The sequence below is a fragment of the Bufo gargarizans genome, chromosome 2, assembly GCF_014858855.1.
Source record: "Bufo gargarizans isolate SCDJY-AF-19 chromosome 2, ASM1485885v1, whole genome shotgun sequence".
NCBI classification, from domain to species: domain Eukaryota; kingdom Metazoa; phylum Chordata; class Amphibia; order Anura; family Bufonidae; genus Bufo; species Bufo gargarizans.
In genome coordinates, this window is record NC_058081.1 from 227,754,447 (window position 1) to 227,778,887 (window position 24,441).

The 24,441-nt window shown below is 44.8% G+C and overlaps 1 protein-coding gene across 1 annotated transcript in view; it reads right to left on the reverse strand.

The window, feature by feature from the left end:
- Positions 1-10,281: 10,281 nt before the first annotated feature.
- UPF2 (UPF2 regulator of nonsense mediated mRNA decay) overlaps positions 10,282-24,441 on the reverse strand; it is a 77,555-nt gene continuing 63,395 nt past the window's right edge. The window contains 4 exon segments of the mRNA XM_044280075.1: positions 10,282-11,445; positions 13,424-13,544; positions 16,247-16,388; positions 19,159-19,320. Of these exon segments, the coding sequence (XP_044136010.1) occupies positions 11,436-11,445; positions 13,424-13,544; positions 16,247-16,388; positions 19,159-19,320 (435 nt within the window). The 3' untranslated portion in view covers positions 10,282-11,435.

Consider the following 24,441-nt stretch of genomic DNA (forward strand, 5'->3'; position numbering starts at 1 on the left):
AGCTTAGATCTAAGGTGCTGATTGGCAGGTTCCTCACCCCTCATAGTTCTTAGGCTGGATTCATACAAGCACGTCTGTGTTAGGCCACTTTCACACTGGCGTTTTGGCTTTCCGTTTGTGAGATCCGTTCAGGGCTCTGAAATGGTCTCAAAGGGGGGATTACTTAAGGCAGAAAGGACCAAATTTGGGTTCCAGGAGGAATAGATAGAATAAAAATCTACAGAACCCCTTTAATTGACAGGGCCAGTCAGTGACAACATCGCATTTACTGGTACTGTCAATCAAAGTGCAGCGAGTGCAGCAGTTGCAGACAAAGCAGATCCTCTAGGTTCAATGGCAACGCCCCCATTGCTCCTAGAGGCTCATTTGCATATATTAAAACATCATTTTTCTCAGCGATGCGGACACGTATGAACATGGGACCAACACAGATGCCTTCAGCTGCCAAGGGCACATGTAACAGGTCAGCCAGTGTCATAGGTACAAATCTGCTGACAGATGCCGTTTAAATCAGATGGAGTAATAAAAAAGGAGCTAAAGGATGAAATATGAACTCTAAGGCCTCTTTCACATGGGTGTCATGTTTTTTGCCCGGATAAGATGCAGGTGCGTTGCGGGAAAATGCACGATTTTTCTGCGCTAGTGCAAAACATTGTAATGCGTTTTGCACACGCGTGAGAAAAATATGCATGTTTGGTACCCAAACCCAAACTTCTTCACAGAAGTTCGGGCTTGGGATTGATGTTCTGTAGATTGTATTATTTTCCCTTATAACATGGTTATAAGGGAAAATAATAGCATTCTAAATACAGAATGCATAGTACAATAGCACTGGAGGGGTTAAAAAAATTATTTAACTCACCTTAATCTACTTGTTCGCGCAGCCCGGCTTCTCTTCTGTCTTCTCTCTTTAGGACCTGGGTAAAGGACCTGTGGTGACATCACTGCGCTCATCACATGATCTTTTACCATGGTAATGGATCATGTGACGGGCCATGTGATGAGCGCAGTGACGTCATCACAGGTCCTTTACCCAGGTCCTAAAGAAAGAAGACAGAAGAGAAGCCGGGCTGCGCGAACAAGTGGATCAAGGCGAGTTAAAAAAAAAAATATATTTTTTTTTAACCCCTCCAGCCCTATTGTACTAAGCATTCTGTATTCAGAATGCTATTATTTTCCCTTATAACCAGGTTATAAGGGAAAATAATAAAGATCAGGTCCCCATCCCGATCGTCTCTTAGCAACCGTGCGTGAAAATCACACTTGCTTGCTGATGCTTGCGTTGCTTTTACGCAGCCCCATTCACTTCTATGGGGCCTGCGTTGCGTGAAAAACGCACAAAATCGAGCATGCTGCGATTTTCCCGCAACGCACAAGTGATGTGTGAAAATTACCGCTCATCTGCACAGCCCCATAGAAATGAATAGGTCCGGATTCAGTGCGGGTGCAATATGTTCAACCCGCGCGGAAAACTCGCCCGTGTGAAAGAACTGATGGTTTTGTTCACAAGCTCAGTTTTGTTTTTTTTCTGCAATTTCGTTCAGTGTGTGTGTGTGCGCGTTTTTCTCTGATTGTATCCAGATAATATAGCAGCCATCAGTAAAGAACACATTGCATCCGGATGCCTTCCGTTTTTCACACAAGTCCCATTCACATCTATGGAGCCAGAACATGCTGTGATTTTTCCTGAATAAAGAAATGATGAGTGAAAACTTATGTACACAGACTGACTAATGAATGGTCAGGATTCAGTCCGGATGTTATGCGTTCACTACACGCATCATATCCAGACTGAAACTCGCTCTTTCATGTCAGTGAATCAGTCAGTGGTCACCATGGACAGCACACCTACCCATTGACTTTAATGTATGTATTCACCGTTGGTCAGTAGTGACACCACGGAAACAAGCCCTATCTTGTTTATAATTATGTATCCCTCACTCACGTTATAGTCTATGGGTCCCCTATCTATGTACTTTTCGTTTAAAGGGAACCTGTCACCTGGATTTTGGGTATAGAGCTGAGGACATGGGTTGCTAGATGGCCAATAGCACATCCACAATATCCATTCCACAACCCATGTCGTCAGCTCTATACCCAAAATCCCAGTGACCGGTTCCCTTTAAGCCCACTACCTATATGTTTCCCCTGATGAGCCTTTCTTTCTCATCTAAAAGCAAAACGTGCATGTAGGGAAAGAATAGGATAGGGCCAACTAAGGTCAGATTTGGGGAAAGGTTCTGGACGGGGTTGCCCTTGTCAGGGCGGGTGCTCTGTGGTTAGGACATCAGGGCCAGAATAGCACCCGCTCTGCAGAGCAATTTTAGGGACAATCTATCCCATTCTCAGCCTCACCAAACAATGCTTCGCTAGCTTCCCGGGATCATGGATGCACCACGGAACCCACCAACGAACTGGTAGGACAAACGGTCTTATTTTCGTGCACTGCTGCGTACTTCTGGTCCTACCATTACGTTTTTGTGCTATTATATGCTTGTTGCTTTTATTTATCTTACAGGCTGTTTTAGAGATAAAAGGTATTAAAAGTTATGTTTTAGTTTTATACTAAGTGTAGCTTTAGAAATAATAAAGAGGCCTAAATGTCACGTAAAAAAAGTGGCAAAATTATTTTGGTAGCCTAACAATTTCAAACAGTTAGAGCTGTTAAACCACATGCGCTAAAAATCACAAAAAGTAGTGTTTGGTCATTAAGGCCATTTTAGGCTCCATCATTAAAGGTGTTAAAATGTAGCATTTTTGTGCAGTCCAGTAGGTGGGTGGATTGAAAACTGAAGAAAAAAACCCTAGACATATTTAAAGATGCAAAAAATTTATCGTCATTGTGCGATACTGATACATTTGATTGAAGTAAAATGACAGTAAAGGTTGAGCCTCCAGCACAACCGACTTAAAAACAAAATTGATCAAACTGGTGTAAAGTAGAACTGGCTTAGTTGCCCATAGCAACCAATCAGATTCCATCTGTCAGTTTTCCAAAGCAGCTGTGAAAATGATGATTACACTTACCGGTAATCGGATTTTCCAGACCCCACGACAGCACCATAGAGAGAGGGATCCACCCCCAGGGACAGGAAACCTACAGAAATAAAAGGGTGGAGCCTCTCTTCCCATTCAGTGGATTACAGAGCAAGAGAGGGACTCGTACACCATTGGTTATTCCAAACAGAACATCATAAAGGTTTATAAAATGTGTAAGATTATTGAACACAACAAAATATATATACTTTTTTTTTTTTTTTTTTGAAGAAACCATCACCAAGGGTGGGAATTAGGAAGGGTGCTGTCGTGGGGTCTGGAAAATCCGATTACCGGTAAGTGTAATCATCATTTTTCCCCTCCCCCACGACAGCACCATAGAGAGAATTACAGAGAAGAACCCTTCCTAGGGAGGGACCACCGCCTGCAAAACCTTTCTCCCAAAGGAAAGATCAGAAGAGGAGAGTAGATCCAAACGGTAGTGACGGAAAAAGGTAGAGGGTGAAGACCACGTGGCTGCCTTACAGATTTGTTCAATGGAAGCCCCCGACCTTTCTGCCCACGAAGTGGAAACTGAACGTGTAGAGTGAGCCTAGAGTGCTTTTGGTAGCCTTCTTCCCTTTGTTCGAACCCGAAAAGAGAACAAACAAAGCAGAAGACTTTCTCCAACTTTCCGTAACTTTGAGATACTGTAACAAGCATCTCCGTACGTCTAGTGTATGAAAAATGACTTCCCCAGCATTTTTTGGATGGTCACAAAAGGAAGGAAGAACGATCTCTTGTGACCTATGGAATTTAGAAGACACCTTGGGAGAAAAGGCCGGATCAGGTAGAATAATAACTCTATCATCAAGAATTATAGTAAAAGGGGGATTGATGGAAATGGCCTGCAGCTCGCTAATTCTTCTAGCCGTAGTAAGGGCCACTAACAAAACTAGCTTGAGGGTAAGAAATTTAATCCCTATGGCATCAATGGGTTCAAAGGGTGCTTTGGTAAGGGAATTAAGAACCAAGTTAAGATCCCACAGGGGCACCCTAGGGGAAGAGATTGGTGTCATCCTATCTACTGCCTTAAAAAAATCTAACAATCCATGGATTCATGGCAAAATTTTCCTCAAAAAGGGAAGAGACCTGCACTTTAAGCGTACTTTTAGCGAGACCTAAGGAAAGGCCTTTCTGCAAAAATTCCAGGACCTGGGAAATAGGGACATTTTCTGGCAAATGCCTAGGGTTGAGGTTACTGAACTCAATAAACTTTTTCCAAGTCCTGGCGTAGATGGACACCGTTACAGGTTTTCTACTTTTTAGTAAGGTAGAGATGAGATCCTGAGAAAAACCTTTTTTAATTAATAGGCTCCGTTCAAATTCCACGCAGTCAGATGGAGACCAGCGACTGCCGGATGAAAAACTGGACCTTGAGACAGCAGATCCGGTAGGTCTGGTAGGATCCAGGGGTCCGAAATAGACATGGTTCGGAGTAGAGTGAACCATGCCCTCTTGTGCCAAAAGGGAGCGATGAGGATAACTCTTGCCCTGTCCTTCCTGATCTTTCTTAGGACTGCTGGTATCAACTGGAAAGGGGGGAAGGCATACGCTAGAGGGAAGTTCCATTTCAGGAGAAAGGCATCCACCCCATAGGGGGATTCTCTTGGATTTAGAGAACAAAAAAAGGTCTACTTTTTTGTTCAGGCTTGTACTGAAAAGGTCTATCATCGGCCTGCCCCATGACTTGCTGATCCTGGAAAATATTGATGCGTTGAGGGACCATTCCCCCTGTTTTAAGGGGTATCTGCTGAGAAAGTCTGCGTGAACGTTCTCTTTCCCTTTTATGTGGAGAGCCGATACATGACTGACCTGTTTCTCCAATAATGTTAACAATCTCCCCGCTTCCCAGCGTAAGGATACTGACTTTGTCCCCCCCTGGTGATTTATATATGCCACTGTCGTCTGATTGTCTGAAAGTATTCTCACATGGCCAGTGCCAAGAAGTTCCAAGGAAGCCTTCACTGCGACTAACTCTTTTCGGTTGGAGGAAAATGCTTTCTGGGCAGGGGACCATAGACCCTGAAAGTTGTACCCCCGCACGTGAGCCCCCCACCCCCAGGGGCTTGCGTCTGTGGTCAGGACAGTAGGATCCGGGTAGGACCATGGAATTCCCTGAATCAGATTGTCCCTGACCAACCACCAGGATAGGCTTTTCTTGGTCGTGTCCGAAATTCTTATTCTGACATCCAGTCTTCCTCCGTATTTTTTGAAGGCTGTCAAAACCTCCGACTGCAGCTGTCGGGAGTGAAGCTGAGCCCACTCCACCGCCGGGATGCAGGAATTCAGAGAACCTAGGACCGACATAGCTTTCCGGAGGGTCAGAGAGGTGGAAGAGAGGGATTCTATTTGACTCCAAACCTTCATGATTTTTTCTTCTGGGAGATACGTTCTCTGAGTCTCGGAATTCAAGACTAGGCCCAGGAATCTCTGCACTTTCAGCGGTATCAATCTGGATTTTTTGTAATTTATTATCCAGCCTAGATCCTGGAAGGTCTGAATAATAGTCTGAACATTCTGTTCGCAGACCCGTAAGGAATCTGCAATAACTAAAAAATCGTCTAGATACGGGACTATCAAAATATCCTTTATCCTCATGAACGACACCATCTCTGCTACTACTTTCGTAAAAACCCTTGGTGCCATGGATAGGCCAAAGGGTAGCGCCTGGAACTGATATTGTCGGATCTGCCCCTCTATCAGAATCGCCACTCTCAGGAATGTCTGAAACTTCTGGTGCATTGGAATGTGAAAATAGGCGTCCTTTAAATCCAATACCGCCATGAAACAATGAGGAAAAAGGAGCTGAATCGTATTCCTCACTGTCTCCATCTTGAATTTCCTGAAGACCAGAAATTTGTTCAAATCCCTGAGATTGATGATGGTCCTGAAAGTGCCGTCTGGCTTTGGCACTAAAAACAGGTGGGAGAAAAAAACCTTCTGACAGTTCTTCTTGAGGAACGGGAATCAAGACATTTTTCTTGATAAGGTCCAAAACTTCTTTTATTATGGGAAAGGAACCTCTTACACAAATGCTTTTTGTAATAATAAATCTTTGTGGAGGCAAAGAAGCGAATTCTGGCTTTAGACCCGCACGAATGATGTCCAGGACCCAAGGTCCTGCAACCCTTTCCCAAGAAGCCTGGAAGAACTTTAGTCTTCCACCCACCTCTAACCTGGCGTCATTGTTGGGTTTGTTTTTTGCTAGTAGAGGAAGAGTTTCCGAATAAGAACCCTTTTCCCCCCGAATTCCTGGATCTAAATCTCTGATCCTTATCTCTGCCCGACCTTCTACTGGTACCACCTCTGAAGGGACGAAAGGACTGCCTATTCCTGGGACCAAAGACTGAAGCAGGATTAGGGACCGGGAATCTTTTCTTTCTATCCGCCGCCTTTTCTAAAAGGTCGTCTAACTCGGGCCCAAACAAAAATTCTCCCTTGCAGGGGATATTACATAATCTCTGTTTAGAAGCCAAATCACCCCCACTCCAACTTTTTAACCAAAGGGCCCTTCGTGCCGAATTAGTAAGGGAAGCTGACTGAGCGCTGAATTTAATGGAATCCACCGAAGCATCTGTCAAGAAGTCGGCAGCTTTTTGTAGGGTTGGTAGGGAAGATAAGATCTGATCCCTAGGGGTTCTATCTTTTAATTGTCCTACTAACTGTTGCAACCAAAAGGATAAGGTCCTAGCCGTGACCGTAGCAGCTATAGCTGGGCAAAAGGCTAAGGTAGAGGCCTCCCAGGCACCCCTAAGGAAGGTCTCTGCCTTTTTGTCTAAGGGTTCCTTAAGCATCCCCGTATCCTCAAAGGGGAGAGAGGACTTCCTTGACGCTTTAGAGATGGCTACGTCAATTTTAGGGGCTTTTCCCCAAGAGGAGGAGGCTACTTCTTCGAATGGATATTTACGCTTGAAGGCCCTAGAGGCAAAAACCCTTTTTCCTGGCTTCTTCCATTCTCTCTGAATTAAAGACATGATGCTAGCGTGTACAGGGAAACACCGCCCCTTCTTCTCCTGTAACCCCTCAAACAACGAGTCTGCTACGGACCTATCCTCCTTAACATCTTCAATGTTCATGGTGGACCTAATGACTTTTAATAATTTATCCGTGTCCTCAGCGGGGAAAAAAGTGTTGGACATGGACTCATCTTCTGATGAAGAGCCGGACAAGGACGACCCGGATGATCTATCACTGTCCTCTGACGAAAGAACCTGGGATGGTCCTGTCTTCCCACTTTTATCCTTGACGGAAGTTCTTGCTCTTCTGTCTGATCTCAAGGTATTCTTAACCTCCGTCTTGATGAGCGACCGAATGTTTTCCAACAGGGACGGTGACTCATCGGATATGGTCCTATCAATGCATGTTTGGCAGTTTCTTCTCATAAGAGGAGGACAACGCCGTACCGCATAGCGGACATTCTTTGTTTTTTCTTTTGGCCAGCACTTTTTTTGGTTTAGGCTGGAAAAAAGAGCACAAAGCGCAATCTTAACAACATCAAGCCAGTAAATGCGCCACTTACCCCATGAAGATCAAAGAACTACCGGGATGGGATTCGCATCACCCTCAGCCGGTTCTTGTCTTCTCTCTTCCTCCATAATAACGACCTCTGAATGGAGCGAATATGGAGTCTATACACTTCAGGATAACAGAGAATGGTTATAAAAAATTCTTTAAGGTCCATAAAACAAAGTAAAAGAAACCCACTGAGGGCTGCCTACATGTTGCCTGGCTCAGACCATCCTGTATAGGCTCAAGGATTAGTCTGGCCAGGCCCTTTAAATAACCTGAAAAAAACGAGGGTGTCCGCTTGCGCCGGCATCGGAACCGGAAGTCGCCGATGCGTTCCACCTTGAATCCGGAAGTGCCTGCTCAGCGCGCCCCGGAAGTGCCTGCTCAGCGCGCCCCGGAAGTGCCTGCTCAGCGCGCCCCGGAAGTGCCTGCTCAGCGCGCCCCGGAAGTGCGTCATCCAGCCTCGCGCACCGGAAGTGCGTCACCACCTGCGCGTGCCGGAAGCCTCGGAGCCACATGCGCCGGATACTTTGCGAATAAAGCTAAGTGGCAGAGCCCCGAAATCGAGGATAACCACTTCACTGCGCCACCGGAAGGCGCCTCCCATGGGGCAGAGCTCTCCCTGAGAGGTGACCCGCATGACTGCCGCAAGATGCGGAGGGCCCCTGGAGCACCCCCGCATCCTAGGGTACTGTCCAGCCTGCCCAGCAGCGCGATGGACCCCGGCAGTAAACCGCTAGCCCTCTAGGATTACCTAGGAACAAGACCAACGGCAGAACCTGAAAGGTAAACTGTAGGTCTCCCACTCCAGGGACAGGAAACCACTGAATGGGAAGAGAGGCTCCACCCTTTTATTTCTGTAGGTTTCCTGTCCCTGGGGGTGGATCCCTCTCTCTATGGTGCTGTCGTAAAGTAGAACTGGCTTAGTTGCCCATAGCAACCAATCAGATTCCATCTGTCATTTTCCAAAGCAGCTGTGAAAAATGAAATGTGGAATCTGGTTGCTATGGACCACTAAGACAGTTCTACTTTACACTTGTTTAATAAATCTCCCTCTTTTTCCCTAATAAATCCCCCCCCCCCCCCCCCCCCCCCCCCCCCCCCGTGAGTTTCTAGACTGAAGGTTGGTAACTAAAGACCTGGAAGTTCCTGAAATCTAACTTTGGTGAGTAAAGACTGGCAACAAACCCCCTCTTGGCTACTCTCAAATGTACAGCTCTATGTATGTTATTTTCAATAATAATTCAGTGTTGCATCCGCCAGATGCTCACACACAGAAGCTAGGGTGTGCTGTATTATAGCATCACATACAAACCCATAAAGAAACTAGCAAATGTGTCAGAACATAACCAATTAACCTGTTCTGCTAAGCTGCGATTGGTTATTATGGGCTAAAAAGAGTTTTAAAAATTTTAGACAGTTTTGATAAATCTACTCCATTGTGTCAATGGATTTTTAAAATAATATAACATTTAGCAACCATGGTAAAATGATTTGTTGAAAGAGCAGCAAGAATGCTGTGTGTGAATGTACCCTTATAAATCTATGGCTTAAAGGGGTATTCCAATCACAGACAATGGTGGTATATAACTAGGTTATGCCCCCATTGTCTGATCGGTACGGGTCCCTTCTCTGGGACCCACACCTACACGGAGAGGAGAAAGTAGTGGAGGGCGCACTGCGCATGCGTCCTCCATTCATTTCTATGGGGCCCACCGAAAACAGCCGAGGGCTGGCTCAGCTATTTCTGTCGGCGCCATAGAAATGAGTGGCAGTGGGGACCGCGCATGTGCAGTGCGCTCCCATTCACTTGTATAGGAGCTGCGCCTGGTGGTGGCCAAAGCCTGGGGTCCTCCAGCCACAACTCTCCCTGCTCTGCATTCATTGTAGACATGGGACCTGCACCTATCAGACAATGGGGGAATAGCCTAGCGATATGCCCCTATTGTCTGTGATGGGAATACCCCTTTAAACCTGAAGACATCACAATGTAAATATGTTAAAGGGGACCTGTCACCTCTCCTGACAGGTCTGTTTTAGTAACTACGTGCATTCCCCATATAATAACAATTCTGGAACATATATTGTAATGACTATGTTATGCCATTCATTTACTATTCATGTTAGAAATTATGAATTGCTAGCAGTTTGCAATGAAGGTCCAGTTGGGTGTTAGCAATTGGGTCTCTTCACAGTCTGCTACTTACAACAAATGTTAGAAAGTGTCAGACTGTGTCGGGACACCCCCCCCAACTGATCACATCAGGCTGGAACAACCAGCCGCAAGGTAAATTAAACCAAATATAATAAGGGATTTCTGTATTGTGGAGGATACGTTGTATGACACGAAGTAGCACACTATCTTCCTAGAGAATATAGGCATGTTATAGGCGCGGTATCATTATATAATATTGTAGTACCTTTACTGAGTGCAGCAGTTGGTGCGGTCCTGCAGCCACACCAGGTACAGCCGAGCAAGGAGCGCTATTGTAGCAACGTGATACACTCTATTGTAAATTGCTGGTAATACAGTCATACAATTGATCAGACATAATGGAGGAAGAATAGATGCTCCAGAATTGTTATTGCATGAGGAATACAAGTAGTTACAAAATTCGACATGTCAGGAGAGGCGACAGGTCTCCTTTAAGCCACATTCAAGTGTATGGAATAACAGATTTGATTAAATAATGCCATAAACAATATGAAGATGAATGCAAAGGAACAGCACAATTACAATTTACAATTCTTTATTGCAGCGCTGGCAATGTTTTCTTAAGCTGGTGAAGATCGTGCAGCATTTCTGTTGGAAATGGTACAACTCTGCAAGTTATCGTCCAATGTAAATTTTCCAACATGCAGAATTACCCAAAAGAGGTAAAACAAGAAATAAAAAAGAAACATATGAGAAAGAGCATAAATGTGCTTATTGTACCAATTGTATTTACAAGATAAACTGAAAAGAAAAAAAAAAAAGTGCCAATAAACAGAAGAAAAGAAAAACACAATTTTTTTTTGCTACTTCAAAAGGAAATAAAAGTGTCTCATCGCCACACAATATTTATGCACCCTGCTTTACCCTTCTGCTTCCCTTCTTATCTTGCTGTGTGCCATATGAAGCCAGCACAGTGCTCGGAGTTTCGGGCAACTGTTGTGCTCTTCCCAGTATTAGAGTGGGAGAAAAGTGTAATTATACTCTCTGAATACAACAGTAGGTAATGCTGCCTTCTCATATTGCTCTGATCAGAAAGGATTAAACTGAGCAAATGCCTGTAACCTATTCATTCAGTGCATCTCTAAAACCACAAAAATAAAACTGCTGGAAACTGTAAACAAAAAAAAAAAAAAAAACTTTTTTTTTTTTTTTTTTTTTTAAAGAGGTTTAGCTCTTTTCCACTTCTAACGTTCACCCCAACATGGCGTGCGTCAAGGTTCTCACTGTATCTCCCCATCGGTGTTTCATCAGCTGCCATTTGAAGTTCTTTGCCTGCTCTGCTTCAGAGGATAACCTCTTGTTGATACCACCCATTTTGCAAATCTTAAAAATCATTTGCAATTCATTAAAAGAAAACGCTCTACGATAACTGAGGTGCTTGCTAAGTAATCCCGTTCACTCTTTCCCTGCAGCGTAAGGCCACTGTGATGTCTTATCAGCAAATCATGCTCGCTCTATGTGTGTGTCGTTTATGTCTAGGCTGGAAGCTTCTTCTGATCAGGTGGAAGCAGAAGTGGGTGTTCCTGCCGCTCCTCATTCCCAGCTCTGTTCCAGGCTTCTCTCCTGAACACGTTCTCTTCTGAACATGCTGCGAAGTGCTGCTGATCTGACGCAATATCTGGAGGACTCCACTAGCCATGTTGTTAGATGGAGGGCCCAATATAACACTGGATCAACGTCTCCTGTTTAACAGAAAAAAAAGAAATACATTTATTTTTATTTCATGCAAAGTTAAAATAAAAAAATGGCAGCAAAAAATAGTTAAAAAGTAGTAAATCAAATGTTATAGACTTATTGCTGTATTCATTCTGGTTTACAAAGTAATTATTCTTTCAGGAGGAGATGTATTTGTCAATGGTAGCATTTTGGGGTACATATCACTTATTGCAGGCATGTCCAAAGTGCGGCCCTCCAGCTGTTGCAAAACTACAACTCCCAGCATGCTCTAATAGCTGTAAGCTATCCAGGCATGCTGGGAGTTGTAGTTTTGCAACAGCTGGAGGGCCGCACTTTGGACATGCCTGACTTATTGGTTAAGGTTTTTAACCTTTTTTTGGGAAGGAATAGCATTTCACCATTGTTTCTCAATTCAGAAAAATAAGTGGTTTAAAAATCCCTTATTAAGATATTCTGGCCTATTAGTGAGGTGCTCCCTGTTTAGGACCTCCATCAAGAAGCTGAAAGGCAACTGAAAAGACCACTCACTTGGTCACTAAAAGGGACCCCAGTGTGTTTGAGTAATGCACAAACCGCTTAGAGTGTTCTCTACTGACAATCGCCTGCTCGTCGGTGAAAGACCGCTGCATTTACATGTAGTGATCTCCTCCACAGTATGGGGAGGAGTGATCACTGTCATCACTCGTCCCCATATATAATCATTGTTTCCCAGCAAACTTTCAATCATTGATTTAGGTGAGTGCACCAACAATCCTATTACCTGGTGAATGCACCAACAATCCTATTACCTGGCGAACGAGCATATCACTTGTTCATTGGGTATATGGCGGCATATTTACACCGGCAGATCATCGCTAACAAGAGTTCCTAAGAATGTTTATTAGCGATAATCTGCCTGATGAGGCCTTCTGCGAGCTGAAGTAAACTATCTGGACAGGAAAGATTTGTACTCATTTATTTAGGTCAAATTAGCAATCAGCAGATTACAACCAATGTCGGGTGAGGAACTGAGTGGGGGTCAGAGAAACATACACTCAAACAAGGATACCGACACAACTGGCTGACATACAGAGATAGTGCCCCCTAGTGGTCATGCATTGAATATTAATATAAGGCCATACACTAAGAAAAAATACTTTTAGGCAGTAGATCATTTACAACAGCAACACAAAAATGACCAACTTATGATCATACAGCATAGATTTCCCATATAATTATTTATAAAAAGATGATAGTAAAAAATTAAGACTGGGTCACTTTTCGTTGTGAAAATAAACCTAGTTATTTAATGGGGAACCCTGACCCATCACCTTTCTACCAGATAGATTAGAAATGTTAGATTGCTAGAAGGAGGGAACCTCTGTCCCCCAACCACACAACCATGACAATGAGGAGTTTTAATGGAGCACCAGCACAGTGCTAAAGAGGTCATTTATGGATGTGCTGCATGGAAACTTGAGGCGTAGTGCCTTTCTCAAAGTTCTCCACTGGTAACCAAATGCGGTAATTTCTACATTAATGGTGGTGACATGGTAACTGAGCAGCTTACATTGCCTTGCTGAAGGTTCCTGGATTTTCAAATATTTATTCTGGCGTGCCAGACTGGGGGTGTAGACACCAGGAGCGCCCACTGGGGGTGTAGATCTCCATTAATACCCTAGAAAGGCCATGATAGTTCAAAAGACTTTGGCATAACAGAGTTTTCAGACTGTAGGAATAGCTCCCACAAAGATAGGATAGGTACCACTGGAGAAATGGATGAAAAATCTCTGAATACCTCTGCTTTCCTCTGGGGAAATTTGCAGAGATCCTACCTTTGCCCCCAAGGTCAACTGAAAAGTGTGAAAACACATTTTAGCTGGATTTTTACAGAGCAAGGAGAACGAGGACCTACTTCTTACCTCCTAGCAAAAGGAAACGAGTAATTAAATGCAAAAGCAGAACTGACCGTTTTTACAGACAACTTTCAATATATAATCTTACCTGCCACCTGTCTTGAAGATGAGATCTGCATTTGGTGCCCCTTTAGGATGCTGGTACCGAGGCCGGCGGTCCCGGTTTGTATTTGCTGGAGCTGGACGTTGAGCCAGAGACTGAAGCATTTCTGCAAATTAACCGGGGAAAAATAAAAAATAAAAATCTGTTTCTGTAAACTTCTTATCTTATGAAAAGGGACAGTTCAATGAGCCATTTTCTGACTTCATTTACTTATATGTCTCTTTGAAAGCAAATCTGCTGTGGTTTGCATCTCCAACTAAAACAAAATGGCTCCGATTACAGGTCAGGGATACTCTGCATGTTTGCCATCAGGAATCTTATAAAGAAGAATTCCAGTGATTGCTGATAGATTCCACAACGCTTTAGGAAAGAAGCCATACACATTGCCATCCTGAAGAATGAGAACTATGCTACAGGGACCATTATTTCAGAAGACCACATTTCTCAGAATAAGGCCTCATGCACACAACCATCCATATTGCACCTTTTCTGTGTATTCCGTATTTTTCTCACTTTCAAAATCGCTAGAAATAACGCTTCTCGTTCTAAATATGGACAAAAATAGGATATGTTCTACAATGTGCAGAACGGACATGGAGATACGAACAGCACAGGATGACAGAGTGCATTTTTTCTCTCTCCAGATATGAATGGATCTGTGTGCCATCTGCAAAGTGCATTGAACACAGATGCAAAATACAGTCATGTGCATGAGCCCTAAATTTTAGGTGAAGCTCAAGATGATTGTAAACTTTAGTGTGGAAAAGTCCAAGACAAATATAGGTAAAATAAATAAATAAATGAAACTAGCGCTATTTAAACAGTGATCTATACAAACACACATGTGGGCACTATGTGACAAGGTAAGTTCACATAGTTTTTTGGAGGAGGTTTTGAGGCAGATTTTTTCAGCCAAAGCCAGAAGTGAATTCAAAAGGAATTAGAAGTATAAGGCCTCCTGCACACCTTCGTGTGCTCTCCACTGCTGTATTGCGGACCGCATTTGTGGATGCACAATACACGGGCGCCGTTCCGTGGGCATTCCGCATCATGGGTGCGGACCCATTCACTTCAATGGGTCTGCAAATCCGGAGATGCGGAATGGTGCAGAACGGAAGCACGGAAACCCACGGATGCACTCTGTAGTGCTTCCGTGGGGTTTTGTCCCGTAATTCCGTTCCGCAAAAAGATAGAAGAACATAAGCAAACTGCCCCCTGTGGAAGAAGGAAATGTAGACACGATCACAACTACAACTAGCGAGAAGGCACCATGCCTAGAAGGAGGAATGCTGTATAGATACCGCTGGAATGCCAGGGCCGATACTCCACATGAAGGAAGGGGATGAGGAGAATACTCACCCGTCTGGCGTTTTCTGCCCCCCCTGTTATGAAACCTTGTATGAACATCTTAAAAGGGATTTCTGTGCATCACCAACATCAAATTGGTTGGGGTCTGACTCCTGACACCCCTCTTGATCATCTGTTAGGAGTCATGGCAAACTGGAACTAGCACAGCTTATAAGCTGATCAGTTGGGTGACTAGAGTTGGACCTCCACCAATATGATATTGATGACCTATCCTAAAATTAATCTTTCCGCCATCTTGCTCAACTTCCCCCAACAGACCTATCTATCATGATCAATGGCTGCACACTCTCCCCTGTCACACAAGTCCGCTGCCTTGGAGTGACCTTGGATTCTGCCCTCTCCTTCCGATCGCACATCCAAGCCCTTTCCACCACCTGCCGCCTCCAACTCAAAAACATCTCCCGCATCTGCGCTTTCCTCAACTTTGAGGTCTGCGAAAATGCTTGTACATGCCCTCATCATCTCTCGTCTAGACTACTGCAACATCCTCCTCTGTGGTCTTCCATCTAGCACTCTTACACACCTCCAATCTATCCTCAACTCTGCTGCCCGACTAAGCCACCTCTCACCCTGTTACTCCTCTGCCTCTCCCCTCTGCCAGTCCCTTCACTGGCTCCCCATTGCCCAGCGAATTCAGTTAAAAATACTAACAAATACATACAAGGCTGTCCACAACCTGTCCCCTCCCTACCTCTCTGAGCTACTTTCCCCGATACATCCCCACACGTAATCTCTGATCCTCACAAGACCTCCTTCTCTCCTCTTATCGGCTCTTCCCACAATCCCCTCCAAGATTAATCCTGTGCATCCCCCACACTCTGGAACTCGCTACCCCAACATATCAGACTCTCACCTACGGTTGAATCCTTCAAAAGAAACCTGAAAACCCACCTCTTCAGACAATCCTACAACCAGTGACCGTGCTGCCTCTATACCGCCATGACCAACTTTACCCTCACCTACTGTGTCCTTCTCCCATACCATGTAGATTATGGGCCCTCTCTCTTTCTTTACCAGTTTGCAGCTCGTCTTGTTCATGCTTAGTGCAATTGTCTGTATTATGTATGTGCACCCCTTTTCATATGTACAGCGCTATGGAATGAATGGCGCTTTAATAATAAATAATAATAATTTCTCCACTCCATGTGAAGCTAGGACCGGTGTGTTGACTGGAAGTCTAGACCTCCTTTCAATCTAACTAGGGGCTGACAATCAAGCATACAACTTCAAAAAATACTTTCTGATGACTGCAAAAGAGTGATAGATCCCTTGGGAAGAAAAAAAAAAAAAAAAAAAAAAAACACACTACAGAACAAAAGGATCATACATACTGAAATCCACATTCCTTATCCTTGGTTCCCCTGAGATGTGCAGTACCAGACAATGAAAGAAGGGATGCCCACATACATGACAGGTGTCCTACTATGCTAGCCAACATACCTTGATAATCCTCCTGCTCCTGACGTTCATTGATGTCTAGTGTGAGTTTCTTCATCCTCATTCTTTCCTCTTGCTCTGCTTGCTGCTGACTCCAGTGATTTGCAGCTAATTGTGAAGACATGGGCACATTGAGGATCTTAAACTGGAAAAAAAGAAAGAAAGACCACAAAAGACCATAAGTGAACCTCACCACATTTTTGCAGATTGGCATGAAATCCATATTGCCCATCTTATATAAAAATTTTAACACAATGACAGCTATTGCCTCTGAACTAGGGTTGAAACGATTCATCGATTTAAATCGATGTAATCGAGGCAAAAAAATCCTTGATGCAGTTTTTCTGCTGGGATGAAGACACGTCTCCTGCAGACTCTGTGTCGGCGCACTCTGCACTGAAAGGTAAGTATAAAGATAGCAGAGGTGGCGGGGCGGTAAATGGTGGCACCTGTGATTTGGCATGGGGAAAACGGGGGCACCTGTGATTTGGCATGGGGAAAATGGGGGCAGCTGTGGTTTGGCATGTATAAAGTTATTGGCGGGGGGGGGGCACCTGTGATTTGGCATGTATAACGTTATTGGCGTTAGAGGGGTTAATGGGAGCACCTATGATTTGCCATATATAAAACTATTGGGGGGAGGGGTTAATGGGGGCACCTGTGATTAGGCACTCAGAGGGCTGATCTGGGGGAGTGGGGGACATGGTGGATGGCATGGAGGCACTGGGAAAGGGGGACATCATGGCAATCTGGATGGAGGAGCTGATGGCAGTGCCATCATGGGGGCACTAGGGGACAGAGGACATGGCATGGAGGGGCTGCTGAACTGATGGCACTGGGAAAGGGGGACATTTTTATAAAGTAATACATTATTTTAAGAAGGTTTTTCTTATAGATTACTCGATCAATCGTAAAAAATAATCAATAGAATACTCGATTATTTAAGTAATCCTTTACTGCAGCCCTACTCTGAACAGCACAGCCAGGTTAGGATCAATAAACTAACAGTAAGGGGATTTATTCCAGTTCTCCTAACATCACGGCTCCTGCCAACATGGAAGAACTAATACAGGAGTGTGCAGACAATCGGCTTACACACTAAGTTTTGGACAAGAGATGAATGAAGAGTGGCTGTAATCCTCTCCATTGACCATGCTGAGGTCTGTTATATGAAGGGGTTTCCGTTTTAGTAAGTAATACTTGGTGGAAGAGATTATCCTTCATGTGCAGAGTCTTTATTTGCCTGGGCTGTCAGGTAACACAATACTGTGAAAGTCTTATCCACCACTGGATCAGGACATTAAGCTTTATTCCGATTTACTGCACAATAAAAAGGCACAGTAACTGCATTTCCCTTCACCAACATGATGGCGCTCAGCTTCATCATTTCAATAACTTTGTTTAACCCTTTCACGACTAGGCGATTTTCAATTAATTTTTTTTACTCCCAAAGCCATAACTTTAATCTTCTGTTCACATAACCGTATGATAGCTTGTTTTTTACGGGACAAGATGCCCTTTCTAATGGCACTATTTACGATTGCATAACACAACCTTTTTTGGGTTTTGTTTTTGTGGCATTACCTATACCATAAAACTGACCAGTTACTTTAATTCTCCAGGTCAGTACGAATACGACAATACCACATAATAAATAACTTTTTTGCATTTATGGGTGCAGAGCTGCGTGAACACTTTCAGGGGCGATCTGTATTTTCTTTTCAGCTATACCATTTTGGGGTGTGTACAACTTTTTGATGACTTTATTTTAAAAAAAATTGTGGGAGGAGAAGCGACCGAAAAACAGCTAAATCAGCCATATTGTGTATTTTTTATTATTATTATTATTTTGGAGAAAATGGGGTGTTTAGAATTTACAAAAAAAAAAATCCTTTTTTTTTTTTTTTTTTTTTTTTACACATTTCCCATATGGAACTAGAACAAGCAAACATTGGATGCTAATGCATTGGAGTCTATGAGGATTTTTGTTCCATATTTCTATGGAGCCCTGCTACAGGCAGGGGCTCCATAGAAATTACTAGGCAGCAGCCCTCACACAGGAGGACGGGGCTGCTGCTAACACACTCTGGCTCCCCCAATCCCCACCAGCATTCAGATGCTGTGGTCAGGACAGACTATGGCATCTGAAATGTTAAAAGGTTCGTGATCGGCATTACTGCCAGTTGCAGACATTAGCCGCTGGTGCCTGCTGTATGAACAAGCAGGCACCCGGCGACAATGGGGCCCTCTTCGCTCAGGAGTGGACGCCATCTTTAAAGTCCCGACCACCGACGCAAATAGGCTTAAAACCCAATTCAGTGTATCCTTGTTTTCAGTGATGTTAGGGGATTGTTTAGCAAACCTCCACATTTTGTGAGCAAAAATCTAATGGTTATGGACAGTTTTTAGTCTAGCCAGCTTACTACGTAGCTTGACCAATGGATATATCAAGCTCTAGGGCAGTGGTGGTGAACCTATGACACGGGTGCCAGAGGCGGCACTAAGAGCCCTTTCTGTGGGCACCCGCACCCTGAAAAAAAAAAAAAGTCTATGGTGTACCAATATACCTTAGACTTTTCCTGCCATTCATCAGCACAGAGCGCATTTAATGTAGGCAAGCTATTGTAACAAAATGATAAAATACATGGAAGATATATTATATTGGTATTCAGGTTAAATTGTTGTGTTGGCACTTTGCGATAAATAAGAGGGGGTTTGGGGTTTTAGTTTGGGCACTCTGTCTCTAAAATGTTCGCCATCACTGCTCTAGGATAAATCCACACATGGATTTTGTCCCAAAACGTGCAGGGTAAAAAATTCACAGCGTTCTGATACTTATACATTGAAATTTTCCATCATATGTACACAAGGTTTAAGATTTTTCTTAACCTCTATGACACTTAAATATCACTTACCTGCTGTTTGTTGCCTCTTCTCGTCAGCATAACAAATGGCATTGTATCCCCAAACTCTCCTTCCCCACTTCCCAATGTCGGTGCCTTCTTTAGCTGACTTTTCAGATGTAAGGGAACTGCAACATCTAATTGATGCACTTTCACAGACTCTCCGCTACGCTGCTAAAATTGTGCAGAAAACCATATTTTAACATGGGAAAATATAAATAAAATGAACTGCAAGTCCAAGAGTTGTCTTGTTAGCCAATACAAAATATTTTTATTTCTAAATATAGGCAAAACATTCCTTAAGGGTTGTCATACAAAAAAATATCCTACATTTTTCATACCAGCAACTGGATCTGAATACTTTTGTATTTGCATGTAATATAGGATTTTTTGTGCTTACCTGTAAAATCCTTTTCTCGACTGAGTTAATTGGGGACACAGCTCCCACCCTCTATGTACATTGCTGGTTCTCCTAGATGGGTCCTTCTGGTTCTTGATCATGACCCATCTCTGGTTTTCTTCCTTTGTATTATTTTCTGTTGGCTTCTCCTGGCTGCTTCTACTGCTTTTGTACAAACTGATTAGCTCAGTGTCTGCAGGAGGGGTATAGCCGAGAGGAGGAGCTAGCACTTTATTTTAGCTTAGTGTCTACTCCTAGTGGCAGTAACTATACCCATGGTCTTCTGTGTCCCCCAATGAACTTAGCAAGAAAAGGATTTTACAGGTAAGCACAAAAAAATCCTATTTTTTCCTCGCTCATATCATTGGGGACACAGAAGACCATGGGACGTTAAAGAGCAGTATCATGGGGAGAGAATAAGAACAGAACGAATCCAAGGCCGGTAATAAGACACATCAGAAACCCTGAAAAAGGGACAGGAAGACCCATTCCCTGGAAAGCCAGGCAGAGAGCGGCTGAATAGAAGAAAGAACAGCCCAGGGAGTATAAGTCACGGCTTAGGAGACTTCAGAAGAAGTGGAGAGCACATGTAATATCCACAAGATGGATAAAAATGAAGACGAGCCAGTCACCAGAAGCAACGGAACGATTGCGGAAGATACAGGAGAGAAAATACATAGCCTGGATCCAGAGGACTGCTAAGGAGTGATGCCCAGTGGAATATTCATTGGAAGACAATGAACTGAAAATGGCGTCTGGATATCAAGGGCCAAAGAACTGCAGATGTGACAAAACTTGCCCCCCATGGGGAAAGAAGTGAGATGCCGGAAGGCAAAGGCCCCACACACCATACCGGACTGCCAGAAGAGAAGAAAACTCCAGTGGGACCATGACGAATAAATCAAGGCTAGAGAACCTGGAAGTCAGGCATGAGAATGGCCCACAAGAAAAAAAATTCTTGAGGGAGTGAAGAAACCCAAAGGGAACAAGGCAGTGGAACGGACATAAAACGGATAGAAAAAAAATTGTGGAGTAACCTGACAAGGAAAGAGTGTCCTCCGGGATCAAAAAACGTCCCCTTCAGACCTACGGACAAGGGGGTTTCTTCATAAGAATGTTCCCCCAGGAAAATGCCAATGTGGTAAGCAGAGGCATGTAGAGGAGGACCTTAAATTCCAGAAAAAGAGAGGAGAGAAGCAGTCTAATACTCCATGGAAGGCTGCCTGAACTGGCAGACCTAATCGGAAGCTGCAGACAGGAACCAGAGATAGGAAAAATACTCCGCCAGAAAGGGAGTGTGGACCCCGAACGTCACAAAGGCCCAGAAAAAAAAAAAAATGGTAACAGAATCAACCTTACCCGCGCAGGCACCCCACAGCAAAAAGGGTGCATACGAGAACCCAATAGCTATGAACTCTGGCTGAGCAGGCAGTAACAGTACGTGGAGGGCGCAACTACTCGCCCTGCGGAAAGGGAGAAGTAGAAGCGGCCGATGTGGCTTAGTAGAAAACCAGCCCTTAGGGGTGACAACAAGGGCAACACGACCGCTCGACCCGGTGAGGGGAGCCATGTAGACAACTCACATATGCAAACTGAATAAGTGCATATCCAAACTCCACACGGAGGGAACGCTGATGCCAACACCATAAAAATCGGTAGTTTATACCAGGTACAGAAAACGTACTAATGCCCAGCAGAAGTGAGCAAACCCCTCAGCCACAGCGTGCCATGGCAGAACATAAGCAAAGTACCCCCTGTGGAAGAAGGAAATGTAGACACGATCACAACTACAACTAGCGAGAAGGCACCATGCCTAGAAGGAGGAATTCTCTGTAGATACCGCCGGAAAGTCGATACTCCATATGGAAAAAGGGATGTAGAGAAGGCCATAAATGTAGTGTCCCCCACCCATGCATCATGTAAGCCGCAGTTGAAGGATGAACGCGAAAATTCCCCCTGGGAAGGGTTCATGCAGTAGGAGCCACGGAATTGGAGTAGCCAGAATATCTATGGACAGCGCAAAGACTGCCTCACTGGGGGAGGCGATAGCAACAACTATGGCCTCTAGGGTCAGAGGAGAGACTCCACCTGAAAATGAGAACAACAGCAATAGCCACCAAGAATTGGTGCTAGCGCAACACTCCACCCAAGAAGAAAGAAAACTGGCAATCAGAACAGACTTTCCACCTACGGAAGGAGTGTGGACGCTGGGCATGCCAGTGACAAATCAACCAAATGAGATTGCCCCTCACAGGGACTCAAGGCACGAGGAAGGGTATGAGGTATGCCAACAGCCTGTTAGAACTACAGGCCGACCTGGAAGACAGAGGCTACACGTAGGCACCAGACACCAATCCAAACTAAGACTACCTGAGGAAGGGGGTAGTGTGAAGCAATCACAGTATCCAGCAGTAGTGCCAAAATACCACCTATGACGGGGATAAAGCAATTGTAGGTACAGTGTCTAGCCAATAGGCCACCCATGAAACGGGATGCCATGCGACAAGGAACAAATGAGAGTAGTTGCGGTAGACAATGTTGAAGCAATTACTCCACCCAAGAAACATGGATAATGTAATAGGAGGAACAGTGGTAGTGGAATTACTCCGCTGACAGAAAGAGGGGAACTGAAAAGATGTACAGGGTCCACTGGTAGTGCAAGCACTACTGGTTGTGCAACTACTCTGTTAATAGGGGTAGGGTAATGCTACAGGATCTATAGCACGCAATTGTGGTGCAACTAATCCCCAAAAAGAAGGGGGAAAGCCGGCAGGACAGATGATATCAAATATGTGAGTAATTACTCCGCTTGCGGTGGGGATAATGCAGCAGGACGTATGGTATCCGGTGGAAGTGCAATACTCCGCCTAAGGAAGGAGGGTAATGCGACAGTCTGTACAGGTTCCAGTGATAGTGCAATTACTCTATAGAAGGAGGATAAGGTTACAGGATCTACAGTATGCGACTGTGATGCAACTAAACCACCTATATAAAGGAGGGAAAAACCGACAGGACAGATGATATCCAGCATTAGTGCAATCACTCCGCCTGCGTAGGGAGCAATGCAACAGGACGTACAGAATCTTGTGGAAGTGCAATTACTCAGTCTAAGGAAGAAGGGTAATGCGATAGTCTGTACAGGATCCAGTGGTAGTGTAATTACTCTATAGAAGGAGGGTAATGCTACAGAATGTACAGTACCCAGAGTAAGTGCAAATACTCCTACTTAGGAAGAAGGATAATGCTACCGGAACCATACTCCGCCTCTGGAAGGAGGGTACCACTACCGGATGTACGGTATCCAGTGGTGGTGTAAATATTCCGCCCATGGAAAGAGGGCAATGCTACCGGACGTATAGGAATCAACGGGATGTAAACACTCCGCCGATAGAAAATTAATCTGCCCATGGAAAGAGGATAATGCTACGGGCCGTACAGTACCCAGTGGAAGTGCAATTACTCCGCCTACAGAAGGAGGGTAATGGCACGGGCTGTACAGTATCCAGTGGTAGTGCTATTACGCTGCCTATGGAAGGAGGATAATGCAATGGGCTGTACAGTATCCCGTGGTAGAGCAAGTACACCGCTTAGGAAGGAGGGTAGCACTACAGGCTGTACGGTATCCAGTGCAAGGGCAATTACGCCACCTATGTAAGGAGAGTATGCTACAGAATGTACAGGGTCAAGTGGTGAGCTCACATATTCCGCTAAGGAGAGAAGGGAATGCGACAGGACTCACTGAATTCAGTGGTAGTGTAACTACTCCACCTATAGAAGGAGGGTAAGCTACAGGGAGTGCGGTATCCAGCGGTAGAGCCAGGATTCCACTTACGGTATAGTATCCAGTGGTAGGGTAAAGAAATTCTGTCTACTGAATAGCGCGGGAACTAGGTCCAGAAGGACTAGACAGCTCCAAGGGTTAATAATTATATATATATTAATTTTTTTTACATACAGCTCAATTCTAACAAAACAGAGCTAAAGAAACTGAACCCACATCCGACTGTACTAATGATCAGCACTGTAATCCTCAGCAGAGAGCCCCGTGAGCACTTTCCTCAGCACAGTAGTACTGAGGAAAGGAAAGGGTTAAGAAGAAGGCGGGGTTTATTGGGCAGCTGGAGGGGCGAAGCATGGGCGCAAAATTCTGAAAATACAGATCCCGCCCGCGAAACACACTGGGAGATGCGGCCTAGTAGGCCACAGAGCACGGGCCTCGAGTACAGGCGGGGGCGACCAGAAGAACTTCCAGTTGGGGCGGACTGTACTGGTAAACAAAGAGGCCGGGAGCAGGCGTACTGATGCCCCGGGTAGAAAAGTGGCGGCCGCCAAAGGAGACATGCGACCACCAGGACTGGCTCGCAGGGCGCGGATGGGGCCTGGGGCCGGGGACCGGAGGTGGGACCGAGGCGGTGAGTCACCAGATACAGGGGCCAAGGTCTAGGAGAAACAGGGGGAAGGGGAGGGACAGCAGGGGAGGTAGGTAATATACTTACCCAGACGGTTTCTGCCCACCCCTATTCCAGCAGTGTCACTTTCCTCGGTGTGCTGCCCCTTAGGGAGGGCGGCTACACCGGTAACCGGGGGGATTTCTAGAAGTAGGAGCCAAGGTGACAGTAGGAGCCAAGATGTCTGTCTCCTATGGACACTAAGCTAAAACTCATTAGCTCTGTGTCTGTCTGTAGGAGGGGTATAGCTGAGAGGAGGAGCTAACACTTTTTTTGGCTTAGTGTCGCCTCCTAGTGGCAGCAGTTATACCCATGGTCTTCTGTGTCCCCCAATGACACAAGAAAAAAGAAAAAAAATTAGCACAGCCAGTGAGCCACTGTCCACTTCGTTGAGGTAGACGCACATGCTCAGTTCCATCCTTCAACTGCCTCCTCCTGAGCTATGAT